Below are 18935 nucleotides of genomic sequence, written 5' to 3'. Positions count from 1 at the left end.
GGAAATGAAAATTCATTAAATCCTGGCTCGTTTTTGTCATGCAGGATCGTCATTGGCGTAGCTAAGTTTGGGATCAAAATGAGACAACCCAAAATTTGTAGATCATGACGAAGAGAATTATACAGAAGAGAATTATTGTTATTAAGCTTTCAAATTCCACTTCTTTCCTTGTTTTGAAATTTATGTTCTCAAATTTTCAGGTTTCTGTAAAAATTTAAAAGTTCTCAAACTTACACATTTGCTCCGGAACAATAAATAGCTTCGAAAAAATTTACAGAGCTTTGCAATCAGAAAATTTTAGAGCTGTAACCTCGCAGACTTCTGCAAAGTACCTTCGAGTAACAATAAAAAATAAAAAACAGCAATCATAAAAAAGCTGCGTACCATAAAAATTATAAAAGCGGATCGATAGTGTCAAAATTTCGAAGAGACAATAAATCATGCATACGGCATTGACACCGTTACAAAAGCAGCACAAAACTTGCACTTACGCCAATGGTGCTCGGAACTGAAAATCAATGAAGACGAGTAATCCTTGAAGATAGTAATCGCGCAAGTTATCATAATCATATCGAAGTAAAGAGTAATCGAGACTGGAGTGAAAGTAACGTCATTATAATACTCATCACGGTCTGTCCAAAGGATTAACCATAAATTGCGCGTCGCATCAAATGCCAACCGGCAACTTAATGACTACCGTAATCATTTTGAAAGTCCGGTGAATCGGTGAACCGTGAGAATGAACAAGATATTCTCTACCGTCTTCAGGGTTACATCATCGAACAGCACTTGGATGCGGCCATTTGTTCTTCCGACAACGAGCCACGTTGTCTGATTGAATGTCACCGAGCCACGGACACCGGCTATAATACAGGACACGCTCGTTTCGATCCCTGTTTAGCGAGTAATGGAAACCCCATTACCATGGCCAAGGGATTTGATTAGGATAATCGATTTCACGGGTAATCACCGGTTATGTTCCATGGAGTGAATCCTTGTACCGCTTTATCGCGATCTGACTGTGAACATTTTAGATCCGATCGATGCTTATTGGTGTCGTTTCATGAGACGAGTGATAAACGTGGGAAATAGCGTCTTGAAAGGACGCGAACGAGATTAGAGATCAATCGTCGGTTTGTAGTTACTTCTGCGGGAATGTGTTGTAATTAACTTACAATATAGACGGGGAGTTTGTGGTAAATGTTTGTTGGTCGTTTTAATTTTATTCAGGAATTCTCAGATATCTGGTTTTATGGATATTTAAGTACATTTGTATTTTATTTTCATGGGTTACTACGCGTTGGATTTCTATGCGTTGGATTACCACACGTTGCATTACTACGCGTTGGAATACTACGCGTTGATTAACTACGCGTTAGATTACCACGCGTTAGATTCCTACGCGTAGAATTATCACGCGTTGCATTACTGCGCGTTAGATTACTACGCGTTGAATATCCACGCGCTGGATTACTACGCATTGGATATCCGCACGCTGGGTTACTACGCGTTGGATTACTACGCGTTGGATTTCTTTGCGTTGGATTACGACACGTTGCATTACTACGCGTAGAATTACCACGCGCTGGATTATTACGCGTTGGAATACTATGCGTCGATTAACTACGCGTTAGATTCCTACGCGTAGAATTACCACGCGTTGCATTACTGTGCGTTGGATTACTACGCGTTGAATATCCACGCGCTGGATTATTACGCGTTGGAATACTACGCGTTAGATTACCACGCGTTAGATTCCTACGCGTAGAATTACCACGCGTTGCATTACTGCGCGTTGGATTACTACGCGTTGAATATCCACGCGCTGGATTACTACGCGTTGAATATCCACGTGCTGGATTACTACGCGTGGGATTACTACGCGTTGGATTTCTATGCGTTGGATTACCACACGTTCCATTACTACGCGTAGAATTACCACGCGCTGGATTATTACGCGTTGGAATACTATGCGTCGATTAACTACGCGTTAGATTCCTACGCGTAGAATTACCACGCGTTGCATTACTGCGCGTTGGATTACTACGCGTTGAATATCCACGCGCTGGATTACTACGCGTTGGATATCCGCACGCTGGGTTACTACGCGCTGGATTACTATGCGTTGGATTTAGCCCACGTTGCATTACCACACGTTGCATTACTACGCGTAGAATTACCACACGTTACATTACCATGCGTTGGATAACTACTCGTTATTCGAAGCTGTCAGCTACCCATTTCAGGGACACTAGTTATGAGACGCCCTGTATAAACTTCTGAATGTATGGAGAAAACTAAAATTATGAACAATGAGAAAAAGAACTTTCTATCGAATGTAATACTTGATTATTAGATAATTCTTAATTTGGTATAATTTATGTTTGTTACAGAATGCACACAGATATGACGAGAATGGCTTATCTTGAAGTAATCATATTTTTATGTAAGTGTAATAACTTTTGTTTATTTAAATATTACTCAACTTCATTAAAGAGATTAGTTAATTAATACATTATTAATTGATACAGTTATATTAATACAATATATTCTCAATGTGTTATTATTTATCGATTATTGACAGAAATTGCTTCTTTTAATTTATGTCCGTAACAGTCTTAAGAAAGAAAGCAATTTTATAATTCTGTGAAATGAGAAATTGTTTCTCTGAATCCGACGTTTATGTGCTGTTCAATTTTCCAGGTTCAATGGTTACTTTTATGCCTAGCAACTGTGAAACAGAGGTGATTATAACTGCTAATTTGTATTAAAATTGAAATGTTTTATATTGAAGTACCTTTTATTTGTTCGATAGTAATATAATAGAATTAACACGTTGAGTGCCATAGAAAGTTATTATGACAAGTACAGTCTCGCTATATGGCCATAAATAGAACTGTAGGAACAGAACTGTTGAAGTCCATATAAAACATCTTGTAGCAACTTTTTATTCAAAATTACTTGCATTTATCGAAGTTTCTAAATTGTCAAGCTTCTAGACCTTAAATTAATAAATTTCTATATCTCAAATTTTATAATTCAGAAATTATGCGGCACTCAACGCGTTAATTTTCCAAAAACCCACAAATCGTTTAGAAAAGCGAATAGCACGTAGAAACTTCATTCACAAGTTGCATTCCCTTTCTAGTCAGAAAATAGCAATAAAAGAGCAAGTTTGCCGAAGTTCCTATCCGAATTGGATGTTTCGAGCGTAGAGGCGTCTGTAGAGAGCGATGAATCCCTGAAGAAGATTGTCAAAAGACTAGCACCGGAGAAGAATGGCGAGTACCAAATTTATCAAGGTTCCAACGCTAATTTACTAACGTCGAGATTTAACTATTTAATCCTCTTCCATTCTTCTTCTAAAGTACTTTCTTTCGCGTCTATTTCCCAGTCTTCTTCGGCAATGCGGATCTTCTCAAGGAATGGCTCAAAGGAGCGGGTATTATTAATAATATCGTACAAGTACTGCATTAGCCGCTTTCTCTTTCAGCTTCCTATCTTTAGAATAATGTGCATGCATCCTGTCGGTATATTTTTTTGTCTCAAACAACGACCACCGATCTATCAATCGGTTAGGAAATTGATCTCGTTCGAGCAAAAACAGCTTCGTACTTTGTTACACTTTCAGAAGAATATTTCTTCTTCACTGTGTTCTAATTTTCACAGAATTATGTAGCTGATTATTAAACCACAATAACTGTTTTCTTTTTCTATATGTTTCAACTTGAATATTCTGCTCTTTATTAAATACGCATGTACTTTTATATAATAAAATGATCATAGTTTTCACTCGGTACCAAATGTAAATATTTCATTTGCACGAATCCAAACTCATTTTGCTTTCGTACTATGATAAAACCGGTGTATCGCAAACGGAAAAGTTTTGTTTCGCCAAGAAAAATTGAGAGGTCGAAGAGATTTTAAGAGAAGAGTAACGAGAACCGCTTTTTCCATAGGCGTGACAGGTCAGCCTGGAGTAGATTTCCCGGCTCTCACCACAATTCCGGTCACATCGTTCAGCTGTCGCGGCCTGAAAGGTGGTTACTACGCTGACTTGGAGACAAATTGTCAAGTAAGCGATGAATGGCTCGATACGTATCTCGATTCAACGTAATTGCTTTAATCAAATTGCAAGATTCAACCTCGTGTTTCTTGTTGCGCAATGATGTGATTGAGCGGCTCAATAAGCAGAACGTTCTCGTGCATGGAAAGTTTACGCATACGATTTCGTGAACGATATATGACCGCGTGTGACAAAGTAGAAGAAATTTTGAAAAAGACGCGGTTCTAAAAATTGACTCGAATTTTGAAAGTAATCTTTTTCTTTCAGGTGTTTCACATCTGCGACAACGGTCGCAAAATATCGTTCCTTTGTCCAAACGGTACCATCTTTCAACAGTCGCAGTTGATTTGCGATTGGTGGTTCAAGGTGGACTGCAGTAAATCCACGGAGTTGTACGAACAAAGCAGCGAAGAACTGGAAGAGGAACGGCGTCGAGCCGAATCGCGAAAGCCAAAATTGGATTACCAACAATCGATCGAGAACGGTGGCCAACAGGATTATTACGACGTTCAGAATCTCAACTACGACGGCAGACAAAATGGGAGGATTAAAACGTACGAGCGGCCACCGGAGAACCAAGTGCAGTCGAACAGAGAGAGGATCAAACAATCTCGACACTTCGACACCGGCAATAATTTCCACCAAGAATCCAATGTTCCGAGGGACAGTAATCTATTTGGTGCCAATGGGTTCCAATCTGGTCAGGCTTCGAAGTTCAATCAGTTCGCAAGAAATACCGAGGAAGGGAACGTTAATAGGTACTCGACGACGAGCCAGAACTATTACAGCACCCCGAAGAAGGCTCAGAATTATCACGTTACCAGCAGGAATTCGAATAACCAAGAGAAAGGAGCCTTGAAGAGATTGAAATTCAAGAGTTCAACGAGGAGCAACTCGGTCCCTACAGTTTCACAGAGGGTCACACCAGCGTACACGGAGTCAACCACCTTTCGTGCAGGTAATACTACGCCCATAAAGGAGTCTCAGCAGGTGGCGGAGAGTGCAGCTTTCGTCGGCAATCGTGCAAATCGCTTCGATGAAAATTCTGGCAACTCCCATCAGTATTACTACCAATTGTACGTCAATCGCGATTCTAGTACGCGAAATTACGACTCCACGACCTGGCGACAGGAGAACGATATTTCGACGCAGAGAGAGTTCCTACCACTTGTAACAACCACGGTTCCTTACGAAACGACTCAGTACAGCACTGTAGCCCCATGCAACGACGAAGTCACCTCGGAAATAACTGTGGCAACGAGTCCACCCACGTTCCCCGACACCCCGCCAACTACGGAGCCGTTCCCCAACAGTAATTATGATTATCGATCGAGCCAGGGCACCACCGTCCGCAGCACCTTCGTGAATTATTACGCCAGCGATAACAATAACGATAGGACTGATGCGAGTAACTCGGGAACGCCTTCAACCACTCGTTCGTACGCAATCGTTGATAACTATCGCCGAAACACTGAAACTCCTAGTTCTGTGTACTTGAAGTTCACCACACCGGTTCAGAGTTTTGAACGAAGTACCGAGAGTCCCGTAACAGGAATCGTGGATAGTCAGTATAATAAATTCGAGGCTAAACCTTCCAGCAAGAATCCATCCACGATTTCGCCAGGGTATCGACAGAACTTCATCAGCAGCACCACGGAGAAGCCCTCCAGGACTACGGTGTTTTATCAACCGACCATGACGGAACGGGATTTGAGTCCTTATGATAGGAGCTTCACGTACAAGCAGGGCAAGGTTATGTCCACGTTAGGTCCATATGTACCTTTCACCAGGAATTATTATTCTAATTCGACTACCTCGAAGCCTACTCCGTACACTCCGACGGTGCCCACGTACACCTCTGCTAAGACCCTCATACCGAAGCTGAAGTATCCTACTCCGACCACCTTGAGCAAGCTTAAAAACAACAGATTGTCGGAGAGGGAGCACGCGTTGAGTATGCTGCACTCTTTGAGGAACCTGGAACATAAGGTTCCGAGTCTGTCGGATGGCTTGAAGGTTGAGGAAAGGCGATCAAACGCGTCCGCTCCTCCGGCTCCGTCCACGTTGCACTCTCTGGCTCTGTATTTCTCCACGGTTACCGAAAACTTCGAGTCCAACGAGACCACGGATTCGTCTATCAACTTCGAAGCTGAAGAGGATGTAGAAAAATCGGTGATCACGAAGAAGAGTAACGGAACCGTGCAGGTACCTGCTGGTCTACTGACTGAACATACCGTTAACTCGTACGTCGAGTTGTTTAAGCTAAACGACTCTTCTGACAGCAATAACTTGACGACTGAGGATCGTTCGGATAACACTAGTTATAGCGAAGATTATAACGATGATTTAGAACTGCAGCAAAGTGGAGGATCTCTGGATGAGCTGCGGAAGTCCAACAGCACCAAACTTCGAGAGCTAGCGCAGGTGTTCACTCATGCCTTGTCCGCGTACTTGCTGGACCCGGATTCGTTTAAGAGAGTGCTGACTGAGATTAGACCCACTGAGCCACCTACGACCACTGAACAATGGCGGACGACTACTGCGTACTCCGATGCAGAGGATTATACTTCTTCGATCAAAGAGAAGGACGAGGTGCTGGAGTTTTCTGACGATAACGACATCAGACAGAAGTTGACGACAGATTACTCGACCACCTTTGAACCTTCTACGACAATTAAGGATAACGTAGAGAGCTTTAGCACCTTGCCGAGTACTTATTATACCACTCCTAGGACGTCATTTCAAGATGTGTACGAACCTAGCACGAATGTGGTGACCAACTCTGCGACCAGCGTTTATTTTGACACGTCTGCGCCTCCGACGGAGGATACCTTCACTGCGGATCACCCTAGCACTTCTTACGCCACCGACACGAGCTTTCATAGTCAGAAGATCGGCAAAAATGTTGGGGAACTCGTCACGGACAACTATGTTCCTTCGGATGAAACTCGGAATAGAGTCGGAGGTTTTCAGAATAATAGCGCTTCGATTATCACAGAACCATATGGAGATAAGCCTTTCGTTACCACGCCCATAAATGACAATCACCTTGTTTCACCTACACCTTCTGCGCCATCGGTGTTTCTACACATGGTTACACATAATTGGAAACAGAAGTCCACCAGCAAGAAACCTGAGCAGCAGCTGACTCCTCCGTACTTCGAAACGCACGCGGAGACTGTTCGTAGGGACAGTGAGAGAATTGTTTCGAAGCCTGAAAATTATGGTAGCACGGTGACTGTTCGATCGAGTACTACAAGTAGAACTACGGACTCGAGTACGATTACAGATTCTAGAACTACGGATCCAGATAGAATTACAGATTCTAGAACTACGGAACCAAGTAGGATTACAGATTCTAAAACTACGGATCCAAGGGCTCACAGACCCTCACATCACAAATCCTTGTTACCCGAATCAAAACCTGTTCCTGCTTCGAGTTTCACAAAATTCAGAGACCTTTATAATCGCGTGGAGGACCACACCGAGACCACAGAGAGGCCTCTGTCCACAACCAGGGTGCCAGAGTACACAACGACCTACACCGACACCACACCTTGTTCAAACGACTACACCGAGTCTACGAACACAAACGAAGAGTCGAAATTGAACGACGATCATTGGACATCTTCCCCCGCAGTCACCCGTCTTTGGGAGACCTCAGTGTTCGTGGATCCTCAACGGATCAACCACGGGTTAGAGTCGGATCTGGGCACGACCACTTTAGCGGACAGTTCTACGGAGAACCAGGATCAGTTGGACTACACGAACATGTCTCTTCAGGAAGAGGTGTCAGACAGTTCAGAGGAATTCTTGGAGGATCTACCTTTGACGCAGCGGCTGTCTAGGGACAGGGATTCACCTACGACCTTCTCCCTGTTTCCGACGACCTTCACGACGGAGACGGTGACTCCTAGGCCATTGACCACTCGACCGAGTATCACCACCATCGCATCTACCAAATCTTTACCTAACAGTCTGCTGACCTCCACGGTGTCTGTCACTCCCATCGGCCTGTCAAACTTAGACAAATCCAACGGAACCGAAAGCGAGATCGCTGAGAAGTTGTTTGGTAAATTAAACGTCTCCAGCACGAATACCCTGATGAGGGTGATGAAGCAAGCCGACAGCAACGAGACTGTCAGACAGCTGGTGCTGCTGTTGGTGCAGCACTGCAGCGACCTCGCGAACCAGACGATGCAACGGGAGAAGGAGGAGCTGCTGAAGACGTTGTTGGAGCTACCTGTGAACGAGTTCTCCTCAGAGGAGTCGAAGAACATCGTGGCTGGCATCAACCAGCTGAGCTTACCTGCTAGGTCGAATCAGGTGAGGAGCGCTTCCACTACCGCGGTTGTGACCGATCCTCCGGTGACCACGTACAGAAGTAGGAAGAGTCGCAAATTTCGAACGACCACGGAACATTCGGCGAACTTCGTGAGGCGAGCGGAAAAAGGAACGACAAACAACTCGTTGCTGGAGGACGAAACCACGGTGTCGGATAACAGGGCGCTGGAACTTCTTCGATCGTTGTACACGATAGCCACGAAATGGGGCTGAATTTAGGGAACGTGGAGAATGTGTTGAGTAGGGATGGGGGCAAGTCTCTTTCGAAACTTATGTTGTTTGTCCAAGATCGATTGGATCGGAGTCTTTGTTTGTAAATTAATAATTGCATAGTAGGGTGAATTGTTAATATTTATGATTTGAATTAGTTTTTGAGATTATTGTTTCATTGTAAAATTTTGTAAGGTAGAATTATACGAATTTTTGAATCAGTGGGGATTAGTTTGTGGGTCCACTGAGAAGTTTTACTGAGGAATTCGAATTCTGAGGACTCCAAGTGCGGAGTATTTCTAAAATATTATAAAAGACTTCGAACAACTGATTGATAGTGGACAAAGTTTAAGTGTACCAAATTAAAAATTAACACGTGCGCTACCAGCTTGATTTAATTTGAAATTTCTTTGTTCTAGGTGCTTTCAAATATTTTACTATGAAAATGGATCTACTAGTACCGAACGTGTTAATCCTGTCTTCCGTGCAGTATGTTCGGTTCAGGGACGAAACGTAATAAAAAATTTGCAATAAATTTTATAGCAGTCGATTTAATAAAAGGATTACAATTAAAAGATGATACAATAATTCTCGTAGATGATCCAATCATTTTAGAAAGTTTGAAAATATTGTCTATAACAAAACCACGCATACTGCACAATCGACGCACGATTTAGATCATTAATTATCCGGTTAATTCAAATCGATTGAATAACTCAATTGAACGGTACGAAACTAGATGATCGTTCACGCGGGTGATGGGAACGTAATTAAATAAAAATACTTTGAATTTCACTTCACGAGCACGAAACCTTTCAGCTTCTATGCACAAAGTGACGAAACGACTGCCGATTAATTTCATTTGGATCACGCACGATCGCGGATTAATCGTGAATCTGTGTGACGTATGCGGATAATGAAATTCTTTGGAATTCCTTCGTTAGAGTGTAAATTATAATTGTATGTACTTATAATTGCACCCGTTTGTAACAGTATTATATTCCCTATTTACGTACAAGCATACTTGTATTATAATTGTTGTACATCGTTCGTTGAATAAATTAGGATTTCGATGTTTAGATTAAATAAATTATCTCTGGAGGAGATATAAAGCATACAGCGTGTCTCACAACTAGTGTCACTGAAATGGTAGCTGACGCGATTCTGTGTAAGATTTTCCTCTGCAAAAATGGGGTTTGAAGCTTCGTTTTTGAATTATTAAGGAAAAACGCGGACCAATCAGAGCGCGAGATTACGCGCAGGCGCGAGAGCGACAGCTTCGAGCCTAGCGGCTGAGCGCGCGTAATCCTCGCGGTTTGATTGGTCCGCGTTAGATTACGCGCTGGATTATTACGCGTTGGATTACTACGCGTTGATTAACTACGCGTTAGATTACCACGCGTTAGATTCCTACGCGTAGAATTACCACGCGTTGCATTACTGCGCGTTGGATTACTACGCGTTGGATTACTATGCGTTGGATAACCACACGTTGCATTACTACGCGTAGAATTACCACGCGTTGGAATACTACGCGTTGATTAACTACGCGTTAGATTACCACGCGTTAGATTCCTACGCGTAGAATTACCACGCGTTGGAATACTACGCGTTGAATATCCGCACGCTGGGTTACTACGCGTTGAATTACTACGCGTTGGATTACTATGCGTTAGATTACCACACGTTGCATTACTACGCGTAGAATTACCACGCGTTGGATAACTACGCGTTATCCGAATCTGTCAGCTACCCACTTCAGGGACACTAGTTGTGAGACACTTTGTATAATAAGTACATATGTGTGTAACGTAGGCTTCTTTCAGTTAAGAGACTTTGGAAAGATTTTTGTACTATGAAGTTTGAGTTTTTGGATTTTTAAATTTGACGCTTTATAAGTAAATTATATTTTGTAATTAAGGGTGATTTCTTTTCGTGCAGCAATTCTTAACCAAGAGGAGTCTACATTGCACCAAATGTATCATGCACAGTACCGAAAGTGAGCTTCCCTACGAAGAATGGCTAAATACACTCGCCTGTAAATGTCACTGAAACTTTACCTATCGAATACGAACATATCTCTTGCAATCAGTATTTTCAATTCTATCCAGTAACATTACCATCTTTCCTAGGGAAATCTACCATTTTCTGGACTGTATTTTACGATACTCTCGTTTCGAGAAATAGTGGAAGAATTCCACTATAAGCCTAAATCGCTTGAAATTGCTTTTAAATTTTGGTGCTGGTACTTCTTTGCATTCGGGCGTTTCAGAACTAAATATATACCGCGTGTTTCAAAATTTATTATTTATGGTACAAAAGAAGTTTCTGCATACTTTAACCTGTTAACGATTTTTAGAAGTAGCATATTCCAGAATTTATGTTTATTAAAACACTAAAATGCGTTATTACAAGTTTTCCACTCGAGTTAACAGTTCAACGCCGTCCATTTTAATTCTTCCTTTTCTAAAAACCGCACATACCGCCCGACATCTAAATTGCCACGATACAATATTATCGACATTATGTAAAATACATTTGTACAGAATGTGAATAAATAAAAAAGGGTTTTGTTAATGTTTATACTCCTTGTTCTTTGTTCGAGCTCTAAGGCGCACACTTCGCCATGCTAACTTTTTATTTTGAATAACTATATAAAAAAGAAATAGCAACTTCTTAAAAAACGATAGAATTGTTGGCCAACTTCGTGAGTATTACGCAACAGATTTGTTTAAATAATCAAAATTATTGAGAGATTATCGAAATTTTTATGCTGGCGGCTTCTGTCTTGACGACAGTTTTTGTTTCGACTTCTTGTTCGTTGTTCACCCATACGTGTTCTTCGATCCAATCCAGGTAAGAGTAAACTCCGGTGTAAATACCTGGTTCTTCATTGCCACAACCTGATCCAAATGCTGTGATTCCGATTACAGAGTTTTTTGACTTCGACAGCATTAATAGTGGCCCTCCACTGTCACCTTGACACGCGTCCGATCTTCTGGTGGCATTTGGGTCCTTGGCGCAGATCATGGTATCGTCGATTCCGCGGGGTAATTTGTTAGTTTTGTTCCAGAACTTGTTGCATTCTTCTCGCTTTATGAGACTGTAAAGAGGTTTCGAAACTTAACAATTTTTAAACATTCAAATTTTCATTATTCATTTACATTGAACAAGACTTTGAACCTTGTTTTTGAATTGTTAAATTTTTAATTTTTCATATTTGTGAATTTTCAAACTTTTAAATTGATGAACTACCGAGTTACAAAATTAGCAAAATACCAAATTATTAAAGTACCAAAGAATCAAATTACCAAACTATCAAGCTACCAAACTACCAAGTTACAAAGTACCAAATTACCAAATGGCTGAAGTATCAAATTATTAAACTACCAAACTATCAATCTACCAAACTACCAGGTTACCAAACTATCAAGCTACTAAATTACGAAACTACCAAGCTAGCAAATTAGCAGGTTACCAAACTACCAAGTTACCAAACTACCAAATGACCAAACTGCCAAGCTACCAAACTACCAGGTTACCAAACTATCAAGCTACCAAACTACCAACTGACCAAAGTACTAAGCTAGAAAACTACCAGGTTACCAAACTATCAAGCCACCAAACTATCAAGTTACCAACCTACCAAATAGACCAAACTACCAAGCTACCAGACTACCAGGTTACCAAACTATCAAGCTACCAAACTACCAACTGACCAAAGTACTAAGCTAGAAAACTACCAGGTTACCAAACTATCAAGCCACCAAACTACCAAGTTACCAACCTACCAAATAGACCAAACTACCAAGCTACCAAACTACCAGGTTACCAAACTATCAAGCTACCAAACTACCAAATGACTAAACTACTAAGCTACCAAACTACCAGGTTTCCAAACTACCAGGTTACCAAACTATGAAGCCACCAAACTACCAAGTTACCAAACTACCAAATGACCAAACTACTAAGCTACGAAACTACCAGATTTCTAAACTACCAAGTCACTAAACTACCAAATGATCAAACTACCAAGCTACCAAACTACCAGGTTACCAAACTATCAAGCTACCAAACTACCAAGTTACCAAACTACCAAGCTACCAAGATACCAAACTACCAGGTTACCAAACTACAAAGTTACCAAGTTACCAAACTATCAAGCTACCAAACTACAAAGTTACCAAACTACCAAATGACCAAACTAAAATATCAAACACGAGAAACTTCAGACATTTTAATTTTAGAAACAACGTACCTTAGACTGTAAGTCTTCATTAGTTGCGGTGAAGGATCTTCGAGTGCATCAGTCCGGCCCCATCCAACTGTTATAAAATTTGCCCTTGGTGTTATAGTCACTTCCTCTATGGATCTTGTTTGGAGGCAAACAGGTTTAACTCTTTCCGAAAATGCTACTTTCGTTTTCAATTTTAAAATTGCCACATCGTTGTAAACTGCGCTGAGTCTATATTCCGGGTGTGATATTATGTCGCTGATGGGGATGCGTTGCACAGTTTCTGTGGCACTTCGTAGGTCTTCGTTTCCAAGTCGTACCTGTAACAATATATACCTTGCTAAATATGCTAGTTATTAATAGCAATTAAGGTACTAATAATTAGAACTAGCTGACGAAGTTCATTAAAAGTGTATAGGATTATCTGAATACCAGCAGAATTATTTGAAGGAACTGGGCTGTTTTAAATTGTATGACGGAATTATTTGGATTATTTGGACGTTACTTTGGTAGTGTAGCTAGGACTATTAACTTACCTCGATGGGCACCTTCTCGTCCCGATTTTTAACACAGTGCGCCGCTGTTAACACGTGTTGAGGCGAGATCAAGCTCCCTCCGCAATCATACGAGATAGATGAAAGATTGTTCTGCCGACTATTGTACCCCAAAGCAACCATGTATGGAAACTCGCCGACCCTAGCCGTCAAACCGTTGAATACGTGGTAGGTCACTGTATTCAAATCGTCGTCGCTTATTGTTACATTCCCATCGTATTGTTCGCAGGCTGAAAATTATACAAACGCAAAATTGAAAAGAATGAACTTATAAAGCAAGTGGGCCAAATAGAGGGTATAGTCTGAATAGAATCTGAGTATTGGTTATTCAAATTCCTAAATTCACAAATTCAAAAATACCCAAAATTCTCGAAATCCCTGAAATGCTTAAAATCCCAAAAATGTCCAAAATCCTTAAAATACACAAAATCCACAAAATTCCTAAAATGCCCAAAATCCTTAAAATCCCTAAAATACCCAAAATCCTCTAAATCCCTAAAATGCCCAAAATCCTTAAAATCCCTAAAATACCCAAAATCCTCAAAATCCCTAAAATACCAAAAATTTTCAAAATCCCTGAAATTCCTAAAAATCCTAAAATCCCCAAAATCCTTAAATCATTGAAATCCCCAAAATCCCTAAAATATTTAAAATCCCCAAAACCACCAAAACTTCCCAAATCCCCAAAATCCACAAAATCTCTAAAATCCCCTAAATCCCTAAATTACTGAAATCCCCAAAATCCCTAAAATATTTAAAATCCCCAAAACCACCAAAACTTCCCAAATCCCCAAAATCCACAAAATCTCTAAAATCTCCTAAATCCCTAAATTACTGAAATCCCCAAAATCCCTACAATTCCCAAAATTCCCATAATCCCCAAAACCACCAAAATCCACAAAATCTCTAAAAACCCCAAAATCTCTAAAATCCCCAGAATCCCTGAAATCTGACGATTTATATTCTAATAATAGTTGTAAAAATAAGTGGATTTTATTTAAAATGTAAGCCTGTGGACGTCCTACCAAAAGGTCAACCATTTGGATTGTAAATGGCTCCCATGTAAATATGTCTTTCGTAGCGGGTTATGTATGGAGTTTTTATAATACGATTAACATATATTACCGAAAACATTCGTGTTTCGGACGTTTTGTGTATCAATTTTGAATGAATTATTGTGATCCCAAGTTATCTTATCATACAAGTTTTATCTGAAAACATCATAATGATTGGCTTCCGTTATATCGCATAAAAATAGCAAAAGACGCTATATAAAATACTGTAAGCGAAAGTTTCTTGAATGTAATCGAGCTATTTTCGATATTTTCTAATGTTAAATCAGTGACGATATCCAGACTTCGATCAGTTATATTACGCCTGTGTTTATTATACTGATAAACCTAACTTGAACGCACGCATCATTTTACAAGCCATGAGGTCAACATAATTATTATGTCATAAATAACTGTAAACCTTCGCGTTACAGACATTCTACTCTTTAGATGGACCCTCCCGAAAATAGCCTCGGGATAAAAACTTGTATAAGGAAAACGAAACAACGTGTAGTTCCGTGTTAGAAATATTGATTATGTAATTTCAGATAATGATTCGCTAACTGAGTGATATAATCGATGATTGATCACCATCTGAACAATTTATATTTGTTTTCTTCAGAAATATGAAAATAAGATGTGCGAAATATAGTAGGATCTCGTTATATTGCAGAAAGTGGATTTACTCTTCATTTGTTAAGAACTACTTACAGATTTTTTATTTCATTTTAGACTGTATGAGAGTGAGTATATTACAATTATCAAATTTGAGGTTTCAAATTCATTTCCCTATTTTTTAATCTTCTGCGTTGTCTTAAATTTCAAAATTCAATAGTTCTTAACTTCTGGAATTCACAAATTTACTGAATTACATATTTTTTGGTGTTCAAGGTTCTGAATTTCTATATATACAAATTTTCAAATTTCTAAATTCCCAAATTCCTAATCCTATAAATTATTAAATCTTGAAATCCCCAAATTAACAAATTTCAAAATTATCCTAATACGAAATTCCCCAAATTCCTCAAATCTCAAAATCCCCAAATTCCCCAGTTCAAATTCATTTGACGTGAAAATCCACATAAGAATTGCAATATAACGCGAGTCCTCTATGTACATCACGTACCAACTTCCGCTGGACGAGAAGCTGATTTCTTCTCAATATTTACGGGACAACATACGATCTCCGTAAAATCGGAGAACCCACACCTTCCTGACGATTCCGAGTCTCTTTTGCCATCTCTCACCTCCTGCAATCTGGCCGCACAATCGGGCAGCAGTTTGCACTCCCCTGGTCCACCATCCTCCAATGTGCATGGACTGCCTTCTACGGAACCGAGAACAAGGAAAAACTGTACAAAATTTATGAAGATACATTCTTTACATTTTTAAGATGAGTTACTTAAAAAATTCTATTGCTCGGATTAACAAATTCCAAAATTCCCAAGCTACCAAATTCCCAAGTCTGCCAAATTCCACATTAATAAATTTCCAAATTCTCAAATTCCCGATCACCCAATATTCCAAGCTCCCAAATTTCCAAGCTCCCAAATTCCAACTCTCTCAAATTCCAACTCTCTCAAATTCCAACTCTCCCAAATTCCAATTCTCCCAAATTCCAGCTCTCTGAAATTCCAACTCTCCCAAATTCCCAATCTCCCAAATTCTCAATCTCCCAAATTTCCAAGCTCCCAAATTCCCAAGCTCCCAAATTCCCAATCTCCCAAATTTCCAATCTTCCAAATTCCAACTCTCTCAAATTCCAACTCTCTCAAATTCCAACTCTCCCAAATTCCAACTCTCCCCAATTCTCAATCTCCCAAATTCCCAATCTCCCAAATTCCCAATTTCCCAAATCTCCAATCTCCCAAATTTCCAAGCTCCCAAATTCCCAAGCTCCCAAATTCCCAATCTCCCAAATTTCCAATCTCCCAAATTCCCAATCTCCCAAATTCCCAATCTCCCAAATTCCAACTCTCCCAAATCCCAAATCTTCCAAATCCCAAATCTTCCAAATCCCAAATCTCCCAAATTCCAACTCTCTCAAATTCCAACTCTCCCAAATTCCAACTTTCCCATATCCCAATCTCCCAAATCCCAACTCTCCCAAATCCCAACTCTCCCAAATCCCAAATCTCCCAAATCCCAACTCTCCCAAATCCCAAATCTCCCAAATCCCAAATCTCCCAAATCCCAAATCTCCCAAATCCCAAATCTCCCAAATCCCAAATCTCTCAAATCCCAAATCTCCCAAATCCCAAATCTCCCAAATCCCAAATCTCCCAAATCCCAAATCTCCCAAATCCCAAATCTCCCAAATCCCATATTACTAAATCTTCCAAATTCCCAAATTCTCCAATTCCCAAATCCCCAAATTTCCAAATTCCCAAATTCCCAAATCCCCAAATCCCCAAATCCCCATATCCCCAAATCCCCAAATCCCCAAATCCCCAAATCCCAAACCTCTCCATCTCCCTAATTCCCTCCGTTCCCAAAATTCCGAATCTGCAAATTCCCAAATACTCATTTCCCGAGATTATCACTGAAAAATTATCTACATTCAATACCGTCAACAAATGATAAAGCACTCATACTAAAAATGCACCATTACGTATCCACTGCGTTGTTCTTTTTCCATCTATCAAAATACCAAGACCTTCCACCTCTCCAACGTCTCCCACATCTCTCAATTTACCATTACATAAAACATTTCACAAAACTTCCAAGAAAATCAAGATTTCAAGAAGAAACCGCCACAATTTGTATGTCGCAAATATCTTGCCTTCATCAATCACTATAGCACCACATATGTACTGCAGATGTCCCAACTGTCCACTTTTCGGGGTCCACAAAAGCCTAACACACTACGAAACATACAAAAGTGAATTAAGCCGTGAAAGCACCCTAAACCGAACAAAATGTAACGTTGTGCATTTCATGCAAAGGAGACGCAGATTCGTGGAAGGAACTCTAATTCATCACTATGCAGTGACGTCATTCGTATATTATACTTATTTCATCCGACTAGAATAACGAATTCGCAATGTTCCTGCGACGAATTTCTGTTGGCAAAATGCGATCATAATTCCGGTCGTTTCGCGAAAACAAGTAGCGTTTCGGAGGACAGAATTTTTATGCAAACTAATATTTACCATAGAGTTCGAGCTCGGCTGAGGAAAGGACGAAGAACTGGAGGACGAGGATCGATAGAACACCGTTGCACATCTCAAGGAGATGACGGAGGTGCCGCGAACACGGGACGAAGAAGCCGGCGATGTAAAGCAATCCGCGTGCAGTTCAAGACTAAACTGCTGGTCAACAAGCTAGAATGATGCGACCAACCGGATAGAAGGGAAAGAACCGTAGAAAGAGTCTACTCTCGTAATCTTCCTGCTGAGAAATAAAGAGGAAGAAAAAGAACAAGAAAACTGGTGATGACGAGCGTGCGGTGTTCATTAAGATACTTTGGGTTTACTTTTTGTGGATCGTACGTTAACGGAGGCCGATGGGATTCTGTATTCGATGACCGGTTGCGTTGATACGGGGAAGAGGACAAGGGAGCGGTTGCGGAAAGGGAAAGTTGGGAATTTGGAAGATTGTGGGTTTGGGAAGTTGAGATGGAAGTTGGGGGTTTTGGGAGGGTGGGAGTTTGGAAGTTTGAGGTGTTGGCAGGTTGAGAGGTTAGAGCTTTGTGGTTTTGGGAATTTGAGAAGTTGGAATTTTGATGATTTGGGAATTGGAGAGTTTAGAGATTTGCAGATTTGGGAATTTGAGAATTTGGAATTTTGCAGAGTTGGGAATTGGAGAATTTGGGGATTTCGAGAGTTGGAAATTTGAGAAATTGGGGACTTCGAGAGTTGGAAATTTGAGAGCTTGGAAATTCGAGAATTTGGGGACTTCGAGAGTTGGAAATTTGAGAAATTGGAGACTTCGAGATTTGGAAATTTGAGAGCTTGGAAATTCGAGAAATTGGGGACTTCGAGAGTTGGAAATTTGAGAGCTTGGAAATTCGAAAATTTGGGGACTTCGAGAGTTGGAAATTTGAGAAATTGGGGACTTCGAGATTTGGAAATTGGAGAAATTGGGGATTTCGAGATTTGGAAATTTGAGAGCTTGGAAATTTGAGAAATTGGGGCCTTCGAGAGTTGGAAATTTGAGAGCTTGGAAATTCGAGAATTTGGGGATTTCGAGAGTTGGAAATTTGAGAAATTGGGGACTTCGAGATTTGGAAATTTGAGAATTTGGGGACTTCGAGAGTTGGAAATTTGAGAAATTGGGGACTTCGAGATTTGGAAATTTGAGAGCTTGGAAATTGGAGAAATTGGGGACTTCGAGAGTTGGAAATTTGAGAGCTTGGAAATTTGAGAATTTGGGGACTTCGAGATTTGGAAATTTGAGAGCTTGGAAATTGGAGAAATTGGGGACATCAAGATTTGGAAATTTGAGAGCTTGGAAATTGGAGAAATTGGGGACTT

At 40.5% G+C, this 18935-nt stretch overlaps 2 protein-coding genes across 10 annotated transcripts in view; one reads left to right on the top strand and one right to left on the bottom strand.

The window, feature by feature from the left end:
- Positions 1 to 11203, top strand: part of thw (chitin-binding domain protein thawb) — a 32654-nt gene extending 21451 nt beyond the window's left edge. For 2 of the 6 annotated variants that reach the window (XM_012286505.2, XM_076535388.1), the window contains exons 2-4: positions 2394 to 2446; positions 3960 to 4075; positions 4334 to 11203. In XM_012286505.2, coding sequence (XP_012141895.2) covers positions 2394 to 2446; positions 3960 to 4075; positions 4334 to 8623 — 4459 coding nt within the window. In that variant the 3' untranslated portion in view covers positions 8624 to 11203. Of the gene's footprint in view, positions 1 to 2393; positions 2447 to 2703; positions 2745 to 3148; positions 3303 to 3394; positions 3443 to 3959; positions 4076 to 4333 lie in introns of all 6 variants that reach the window. The other 4 variants (XM_076535387.1, XM_076535385.1, XM_012286502.2 and 1 more) reach the window with 4 other exon arrangements.
- Positions 10990 to 17817, bottom strand: LOC100879566 (venom protease). 4 transcript variants are annotated; one of them, XM_076535407.1, is made up of 6 exons: positions 17613 to 17742; positions 17243 to 17324; positions 15587 to 15787; positions 13391 to 13638; positions 12879 to 13174; positions 10990 to 11723 (listed from the first exon to the last, which is right to left on the bottom strand). In XM_076535407.1, the coding sequence occupies exons 1-6, from the start codon at positions 17613 to 17615 to the stop codon at positions 11366 to 11368; spliced, it is 1188 nt and encodes a 395-aa protein (XP_076391522.1). In that variant the 5' UTR covers positions 17616 to 17742; the 3' UTR covers positions 10990 to 11365. The 4 variants fall into 4 exon arrangements, with proteins under 4 accessions (XP_076391522.1, XP_012141891.1, XP_076391523.1 ...); XM_012286501.2 differs by lacking the exon at positions 17243 to 17324 and having other exon boundaries at positions 17613 to 17817; XM_076535408.1 differs by lacking the exon at positions 17243 to 17324 and having other exon boundaries at positions 15587 to 15812; positions 17613 to 17745.
- Positions 17818 to 18935: the final 1118 nt, after the last annotated feature.

This window comes from Megachile rotundata, chromosome 9 (assembly GCF_050947335.1).
Source record: "Megachile rotundata isolate GNS110a chromosome 9, iyMegRotu1, whole genome shotgun sequence".
NCBI lineage: Eukaryota > Metazoa > Arthropoda > Insecta > Hymenoptera > Megachilidae > Megachile > Megachile rotundata.
This window is presented reverse-complemented; position numbering and strand designations above follow the sequence as displayed.